This window comes from Ylistrum balloti, unplaced genomic scaffold, assembly GCF_031769215.1.
Source record: "Ylistrum balloti isolate Yb309-2 unplaced genomic scaffold, AGI_CSIRO_Ybal_v1 Utg369668, whole genome shotgun sequence".
Taxonomy (NCBI): Eukaryota; Metazoa; Mollusca; class Bivalvia; order Pectinida; family Pectinidae; genus Ylistrum; species Ylistrum balloti.
The window spans coordinates 755,923-765,000 of NW_026781915.1; the positions used below are offsets into that span (position 1 = coordinate 755,923).

At 32.5% G+C, this 9,078-nt stretch overlaps 2 protein-coding genes across 2 annotated transcripts in view; one reads left to right on the top strand and one right to left on the bottom strand.

Annotated features, from left to right (window-relative positions):
- LOC132561136 (uncharacterized) overlaps positions 1 to 9,078 on the top strand; it is a 60,111-nt gene that overhangs the window by 24,082 nt on the left and 26,951 nt on the right. The window contains exons 11-14 of the mRNA XM_060225868.1: positions 6,826 to 6,880; positions 6,969 to 7,016; positions 8,395 to 8,554; positions 8,763 to 8,894. Coding sequence (XP_060081851.1) covers positions 6,826 to 6,880; positions 6,969 to 7,016; positions 8,395 to 8,554; positions 8,763 to 8,894 — 395 coding nt within the window. The remainder of the gene's footprint in view (positions 1 to 6,825; positions 6,881 to 6,968; positions 7,017 to 8,394; positions 8,555 to 8,762; positions 8,895 to 9,078) is intronic.
- On the bottom strand, positions 2,724 to 6,630 carry LOC132561851 (diisopropyl-fluorophosphatase-like). The gene is made up of 5 exons (XM_060226562.1): positions 6,454 to 6,630; positions 5,222 to 5,362; positions 4,490 to 4,621; positions 4,061 to 4,277; positions 2,724 to 3,309 (listed from the first exon to the last, which is right to left on the bottom strand). Exons 1-5 carry the CDS (start codon positions 6,628 to 6,630, stop codon positions 3,041 to 3,043), a joined length of 936 nt encoding a protein of 311 aa, XP_060082545.1. The 3' UTR covers positions 2,724 to 3,040.

The following is a 9,078-nucleotide window of genomic DNA, read 5'->3' on the forward strand; positions in this document are numbered from 1 at the left end:
GATTTTTGATATATTTTCGTAGGATTTTTCAGAACACTTCTTCGTTTGGTTGACCTTGGAAACCCATTTTGATCTTGATTTTGAAGAGTTGTGACCAATTGTTTAGTCACTACAGGTTGGAAACACAGATGCATGCATTTTAATTGTGTTGTGTCAAAATATTTGTAGTTTTTATTGTGTTAAGTTAAACTTCGAATTATGTATCTTTCTGCCTTAAATGACAAAAAACCTACTGTTATATACCTGTATTAAACAGGTATTTTTGATTGAGAAAAATACATGAGTTATTAAATGTATTTTACTCTTGAATGCAGTAACTGGTTCTGCTAAAAACAATTGTTTTATAAATTGTAAGCAAATTATCAGTGTCAATTGCCTAAGCATACTTTTACTCAGTGAAATATTTTTGTGTATATCTCAATAGTGTAATACTTAGTATACACTTTTTTACTGGTAGCGCCAGTCAGATATTGATTGTGATATCATGAAAGTAACAATGATGTAACCTTGTAAATTGAAAATGGTGCGGAAAAAAATGACTCCCTCAGTTTCATATTTGTTCTCCACATTTTGAATTAAAAACCAGTCAAAATGTAACTGTGATGAAAAGTACCTTAATTTTGTTTTCACGTCTTGAAATTCAAAATTTTACTCGTCAAAGCTGGCAAAAATAGAAACTTCATAAAATCTCATCAGAAATGATAACTCATTTATATTCAATATATTTGAAATGGATATCCTTGTTAACAAAAGATTCAAGGACAGAATGACTTTTCAAAAATCTTATTATTATTTAATACTTTTATAAGTTGCCTTGTTGATTAGGTGTATTAACGTGTAATTGTGTAGTACAATATCTGACCTAATAAGTATTTTGGCCTTTTTTTCTGGGAAAGAGGACACCTTGTAAGTTTGGTTCATTTAAGCTCTTTAAAAGGTTGCTTACTTGACTAACATTGTTTAACTTGTTTAACATTACCTGTCTCCAATATATTTACTTATTAAGCAATTTGACTGCATCCAGTATGTATTTAAATTGCTTCTGAAATCTTACATCTCTAGCACTTCCCAATAAAATCTAGGTTCTATTAAGCCCAATATATTCATACCAGTAATTAAATTGACCCTTGATTAAACATTGAACCAAGAATAAACATTTATCATCCATACAATTTTGAAATAAAGATGATGACTTTCAAAACATTCAAAAAAAGATAAGGATGGTAATGCATAAATGAATAAGTCCCCATTTGATAATCATTTTTCAAATCAGAAAATGGAAGAATAATTTCAGCTCACTGAAAAGGTATTACACGTATTTTTATTCCTACAATTCAATATATTCCAAATTGCATGTATTTTTATAGTGTAACCATGTTCACATGAAAATAAACATGTCAATTAATATGATAAACATACAGCAATGGAAACTGTGGGCACAGAGTGTTCTATCATTAAGTTTAAAGAGCTTGATGAGATGGATTGAATTGATTGCCAAACAATGTATTGCATGTAAAATCAATTCTACATTTTTGTAAAAGATATGCAAGTATGACCAATAGGTTAAACTGTTAATAGCAAGAACACTGCTGTCAAAGGGAAGTAATCTAACTAAACCACTAATAAAAATGATTTTTATCACTTGGCTTTGTTATTTTGTACATTTATTTTTTGTTTTGTATGAGTTTTACATCCTCACAGCAGCCAGGGTCATATGAGGACTCATGCCAAGTCAGACACCTACAGTAGAGAATAAAGTATAGAAAGAAATAAAAATACAACATCTAGTGTTGATTGTTGATCACAAGCAATACATTCATGGGGTCTAAATTTCTTGTAAGGGTTGATTATTGTTGATTTACATCTTATTGACAGTCAAGTTCATTAAGAGTCTGACAGGTTTAGGTGTTGGAGAAATGCCAGATTTCCTGTAGAAAAACCACTGATCTGCGGTTGAACCTATGATCCAGAGATCGAGAGCTAGTGATAAAGACAGTTCAATGCTAAAGTTACTCAGCCAATGCCGCCCCTACTTTTGTGTGACAAAGATTACAGCGTAAGTAGTATATCTGCAAAATATCAATACTTTATAGTGTGCAGGGTCAATGCATCATATTCTACATAGGAATCTTTCACTATGGAAAGGAGAACTTCATATAACTTCAAAGGAAAAAGAATATCTTTCTATTACAAAATCATAACTAAGATTTGAGTGTTTGATCTCATTTTTAATAATTGGAATGTTTATTATAAAAACAATTTTGTCCAAAAATAATTTTAAAACATTTGTCATATATGTATTATCATGAAATATTTTTAATCAACAAAAACAGCATGTAGTTACTGTATATGGATGATGCACAATACATATCACTTTGGTCAACACAATATTCAATAGTCATGATGACTTCATGATATATAGACAAAGAAAAATATTGATGTGTTCTAAGATTATCAAACAAGTGTACATTTAAGGTGTTGACCATTATATAAAATCTAATGTATATGTAACAACTTTGCTGATTTTTCAGAATAAAAAAATAAATACTTAACAATAAGAATAACAATTTGATTGAAAACAGCCTGTGTTATCATCAACAAATATCATGTCATTGTATATCAAAAACTTTATCATGTTAATATTATAACAAAATTAATTTGTAAGTTATAAGGTTATAAATCATAAACATATGGAATTTAAACCTACAACATTGACTAGCAAATATTGAGAAATAATTCTTTCTGTGGACCATTCTCATAACTCTTAAATAGCAATTAATTAGCAAGTAATTCATGGCTCCTTTAAATAACATTTCAATTAAGTGTGTTAAAGATATAATATAACATGTACTATTCTTCAATTCATGTAAATACCACAATCATCAATATTGGTTGACATAATTCACCAAGAATCAACATCAAAAATATTTGTAAATAGATTGCAATTACAACTTAATATCGTGTAAATCAATTTCTTTTAAATATACCTAGCATACTGGAATATGACCTAACACAACCTATAAAAATTCTATATTAGTAGTTAAAATGAAGTATCACAGAATTGTGGCATTCCTTTATGTTTCCATTCAAACTTCCACAGACCATGAAACTCGTGCTCTGTAACATATACAGTGCTAGAGGTTGGCTGAAAATGGATATTGCTAGGGTTGGCAAAAGGGCATTTGATCCTGGTCTTGGGACTCCCTCCTTCAGGACTGAACACTTCAATATGGGAGGATCCCCAATGGGCCACCAATAAATTACCCTCCTCATCAAAGTCCATCCCATCTGGTCCACCCTCAAGGTCACCTACAGAGACAAGGAGACAGATTAATAAAAGATGCAAAACTGGTGTCTGAATCAGATTCAAATATGGTTCTTAATGCTATTTTATGTGTATATATATATATGAAATTATGATTGAAATATAGTTTATATTACGGTCACCTACAGTGCCAGACATCGTGAAGACAATCATACATATCTCTAAGACAATCAAGACAATCAAACATTGTATGTCACATTACATTTAAACCAAAGTCGTATCACATGTGATAAACCCACATATGAACTTATTAATATTACAAAAATTGCAAAAGCAAGGTATTTCAACATATTATTAATTACTCTTGTAGGCACAGGTGGAAGCATGCAACGGGTCTTACTGTGGGGAGGAAACTGGAGTGTCCAGAGAAATCCATAGTTGGTTGGACAAGTGACCCCTGTGCCTTTTATCTACTTTCTAAGAAGATATCTTAACATGTTCTTTCTGGTAATCTAATTGGATTTTTGTAATTGAGAACAATTCAGAAGATTTACTGATAATATTTTCCCAAAACTGAAGGTCAAAAATGATAATCTGTCCCCTTGCTTTTTAGCTCTTTGTGTCTAAATGCTGCATTTAGAAGCAAAGGTCACCAATAATCATACACTGAGATGAATAATCTACTATTCATTCTGTTTTTAAATAAATGTCTTATGAAGTTGGTTAAAGTTGCCAATTACCTAAACCAATACTGGTATCAGATCATACTAAGCAAATGATCATGCTTGTGCATACCTGGCAGTTTTCCCCAGAGGACTTTTTTGGATACTTTGCCTGGACCTTCTATGTTGTATCCCCATAGAGACTTGGTAGGTGTCTCAGCAACAATAAGCAGTGTAGGTCGTCCATCTTCTGAGTGTTTAACCGCTATTCCATTAGGGAAACGTATTCCAGTGTCAACCTTAATCACCTCTTCTTCCTTTGTCAAACAGTACACTGATCCAAAGGCCTCCTGTGGAGAAGATATAAAAAAGCCCTTACAATAAATAAATGAACTATATATGAAGTGATTGATCAACACTGATTTTTAAAAAATATGTTTGACTTAAAATCAGAACAACATTTATCCAAGTAACATTACACCTCATTGACAAGAAAACAGTTATCTGGTTATAACCATTGATCAATCATGAAGTTCAAATTTAGTTTATGTATCAGACATACCTCCATAGACCTTCTGTAAGGTAGAGGAGCTATTTCCCCAGCTGGAGCAGTCACCCACAAGTTTCCACTGTAATCAAAGCTACAGTCATTGCATCCCTGCATAGTGTTGTTTTCTTTGTCAGTTTTGCATACCTTAAATGACAAAATTAACTTGGTAAGCTCAGTGTAAAATTCAACTTATAACAAGAAGAATAATCATCGGAGTATCACCTTCATTTTATATAGCAAATGCTTAATTAACAGTCTAGTAGAGTAATCCATTAGGTTTGGTCCATCTACTAGGTCTGATTGTCTAAGGAAAGGTTCCTTAGCAATAAACTCTGTCAAAGTTTTCTTCAGGAGGAGCTTCAATTAATACTGAAGAAAACCTATCATAATGTTTCATTGTTATCTATTAATTCTTATCACAACATTACTTGATATTAATAACCACCATCTTCTAAACATCCTTGATTTAATTTTCTGTTGCTGTTGAATATAGCATATGGAACTAAAACAGTAAATAGTTAAAGATATGGAAAACTCAAGGTGTAATTTTGAACAATGTAAATTTAAGCCTAAACAATAATGACATCCATATTTAACAATGAGTATAACTTAAGCATGCAGTACTTTGTGTGATTGCTGTACAGAATTCTAATATAATTGTTGCTTTATTTTCAGAACAGGTGGTATAAGTGTGTTGGAAAATCTGTATGATCATAAGACACACAAAATTAATATGCAACTTACCTGTCGAAATTGCCCATCCTTGGTGACTTTGATAATTCCTAGTCTCATATCTGCTATCCAAATCACATTGTTTTTATCACACTGACAGCCTGCAGGAATTCCTCCATCTCCATTAATGCTAGGCTCACATAGGATCTCAACCTTCAATCAAATAACACAAGAAATTGGCCACTCTATAATCACTACAAGTTCACACAGCTTTAAAACAATAAAACAAATAGATATGTAATTGGTCTTTATTAATTTCATTGGTGTGGGATTTGAAATTTGGAAAACCAGTATTGCCTGGTGGTCAATATATATTTTCCAGATCAATCATGAAATAAGTCACTAATCACTCTCAAGTTGAACTAATTTATGAAATTTGAGAAAAACCTTCTGAGTAAGTAGTAATAATAAACTTCAACAGTCAAAATCCAAGATAGCCATCTTACAGTCATTTGATTTTCCAATCGGTCCAAACTTTTAAGATGCATAACTGGAGACAAAGTTAATTAATCCAGTGGTCATAAGAAAACAATGATAACAAAAAATATTTAAGGACTGGCTGGACACATGTTTTCAAGAACTATCTGTGTGTCCATGTCAAATTGTTCCACATTTGAGCAATAAATTTATAACTCAAGGCAGTAATTGTTACTCAAATGGATGACTATCACCACAGGACACGAAAAAAAATAACAAAGGGCGATAACTATGTGAGTAAGGGGGTTGCAGACCCTAAATTTGGAATATTGTTCATCCTCTTAGTGTGAAAAATATATACAAATATATGGATGAATGGACTGGTGGACAGACAAAGATGCAACTTTATGCTCCAAAGCAAATTATTGGGGTGTTACCGTGCATACAAATCACGTCTATATCCATGGCATTAAAACATGAGAAATTTTCCCTTGCAAATGTGTTTAAAAGAACTTTGTGTTTTCATTTCAAATTATCCCCCATTTGAGTGTCTAAATTATTGCCCGAAACAATAATTGTCACGCAAATGTGTTAAAATTACACATAAATGAGTGTGTGCCTAACCTTAAAGTTGGATAACAACTGTGTAAATGTGCGGGTTGCTAAAATTCTTTATCTTCCATTGGGAGGAATTCTAGTTCAACTTATAAACGAAAGCGTCCTTTGGAAACAAAACATGCGATACCGAATCGTCTTGCAAAATACAGAAACATCTTGAACATGCTGTGTAGAAATTACTACCAGGTAGGCTGCCGAAACGTCCTCACCTTTCCTGTTGACAAATCTACTTTCAACACCCGACCAGCAAATTTTCCATCTTTTTCTGCTTCTGGTTCAACCATGTAAAAGTTTCCATCTGTGTCAAATACTGGCCCCTCCGCACCACGGATATTGTCTGCTATTTTTGTGAACTCCGGTAGGAAGATCGCCGTTTCGTCTGCCATTGTTGCCAAAAATGGATCGGGTGATACGATAGTCGTAAAATAGTGCTTCAGCAATTTAGATTTTTTAAAAGGGATATTTATCCAAGTAATTATTTATTTGATATGTATCTTATAGGTATAATATGGTACTATTTAAGTGGATTAACGAAACGTTAAAGTTACGACAACCGTCCGTGTAGGAAGTAAATTTTGATAATGGCGGCCGCTATGGTCCGCCACGGACGTCCATTCAGAAATGTCCGATCTAGAAGTATGTTTCGATACATCTTATTTGATCTTAATGTTTTCATTTCTATTGAATATCAATTTATCTAATTGTTCATTTCTTTTAATTTCAGTACGCCATGAAAGCGGCGAGGAAGGTGTAAAACTGGACCTTTCGAAAGGTGGGTTGACATGTCAATTAGGCGAAAGCAGTCGACGTCCTGGGAACCTGGTCTAAATTGACCTCAAACATTCACACAGACTTTGAAAATTCTCCAGCGGATTGATTACTTATCATGAATTTAAGTTGTAAATCGTTGGACTGACTGGCATTCCTGAAATTCTTTCAGGCTTAGTTAGCCGGTTTTCTGAAATAATAGCAAAATGATCTGTTCAAATATGAAACCAAAACAGAATTAAGAAAACTAACGGTTAGATTAAGCGTATGTCCAATGTCATCCACATTTTTGTGATTGTACCCAGATAAAGTGCAAGCCGGATCACTCCAACCTGGTCTCTAAGAACTTACCTCTTTCCATACCTCAGCAGAAAATGAAACTATATATACATATCTAGAAATGAAGAGGTCCCAGTTTCGCTCCATTTCAGCGGCACTGAATTATAATGACCTCTGTTATTCTGACACAGATACACACAATATTTGCAACCTGGTAAATTCTGGTATGAATGTTACAATCATACCTTGTCTCCTTCCTTCCAACTGACACTGATGTCGGAGAATGAATGGGGCAATTTTTACCCACATTTTGTTTTGTTTCTATTTTCTTTTCTTTCAATACAAAGTCATACTACCACATTTCTGAATCAAAACACAAGTACTTAAAATTTGACTGCACCAAACAAACCTTGAAAATGTGTTTCTTCTTCTTGTTTGGTCATCATCATGATAAGTCTTTCCATATTTAGGTCAGCATTTTATTCAATGACAACATACTGTCATAATAATTTTATGAGAAATAGGAAGTTAAAGTATGTAAAAACGTCTATGATATATGTGTGCTGTAATTTGAGAAAAATGGACATATTGTCTGTTGAAGCTTCACCAATTAAACAGTATTAGAAATTCACAAAATCAAGGTTTTGCGTTTTACAGGAATCACCACTTCTGTATTAGGTTGATAACAAGTTACTGATATTAGGTACCCAGTGCCATCTGTAGGATGTTGCTAAAATTTGGATTGAATACTTTTAATATTGTTCAAAAGATGACATGGACTCATCCTGCATATCTAAAATAGACAAATTATGCCAGTACATCTGTATATAAAACATCTTGTCTTTTCATGGATGCATAATGGTATTTGACCCAAGATGTATCCCAAAAATAATAAGTATTGCTTCGCAAATATTTTCCTCATGTTAAGTCGAGTTAAGTCATGTTAGAATTTTTATCCATCATACCTTTTTGTGTAAATAATTGAATTTTATTATGTTGGATGATATGTATATACTTTTGGTTATCATGTATACACTTTGACTAATGTAAAAACCTTTTACTTTGGATCAATGTAATTTTCATACTGAATGGCTTTATTTCAGATCCTGGTGAAAATGTTAAAGAAATACTGAGCATTGCAACAGTACATCTTCATGTACATAAGACTAAGAAGCTTGGTTATCTAAATGCATTTGTTAAACTTCTTTACAAGTTGGGGAAAGAGAAAAGCTTAGGATATTCCAAACAAGATATATTGTGCTGGTAAGAAAAAATACAATACATATTTGTTTTAAGTGAAACTGACAAAATTCATGATAATATTTTGTGTTGGCAAAACAATGCACCTGACTAACATGATTAAATTATGATTTGAATAAATTGGAAAGAAGTATGGTTTTGTGTAAAGTCCCAAAATTTAAATCATATGTTAAAATTTACAATGCTAATGATGACACTACTTTTGTTTCAGCTTAAGAGTGAGTTTGTTCCATGAGGCCAAAGAGGTGAGAGCAGCAACCCTTAGGGTGTTGAGGTATTTTATACAGGATGGGGAAACACTGGATCTCTTATACAAACTACATATGGATTATCTCATTGTCAGGTAAATTACAAGTAATTATATCAGGTAAAATTATTAATGGATTATTTCATATTTAAGTAAAACTACACATAGATTATCTCACTTACAGGTCAAAATACACACTGATTTTCTCATTGTCAAGTAAACCTTAAATGGATTATCTTGTTGTCAGGTAAAAATAATTATGGTTATCACATCATCAGGT

Excerpts from the sequence above, each read along its gene's own strand:
- LOC132561851 (XM_060226562.1), bottom strand. The coding sequence starts at position 6,630 with ATGGCAGACGAAACGGCGATCTTCCTACCGGAGTTCACAAAAATAGCA. Across the intron at positions 4,622-5,221 it reads AGGATGGGCAATTTCGACAG|GTATGCAAAACTGACAAAGA; the intron begins GTAAGTTGCATA and ends TTGTCATTTAAG. Across the intron at positions 3,310-4,060 it reads CCTCTGGGGAAAACTGCCAG|GTGACCTTGAGGGTGGACCA; the intron begins GTATGCACAAGC and ends TTGTCTCTGTAG.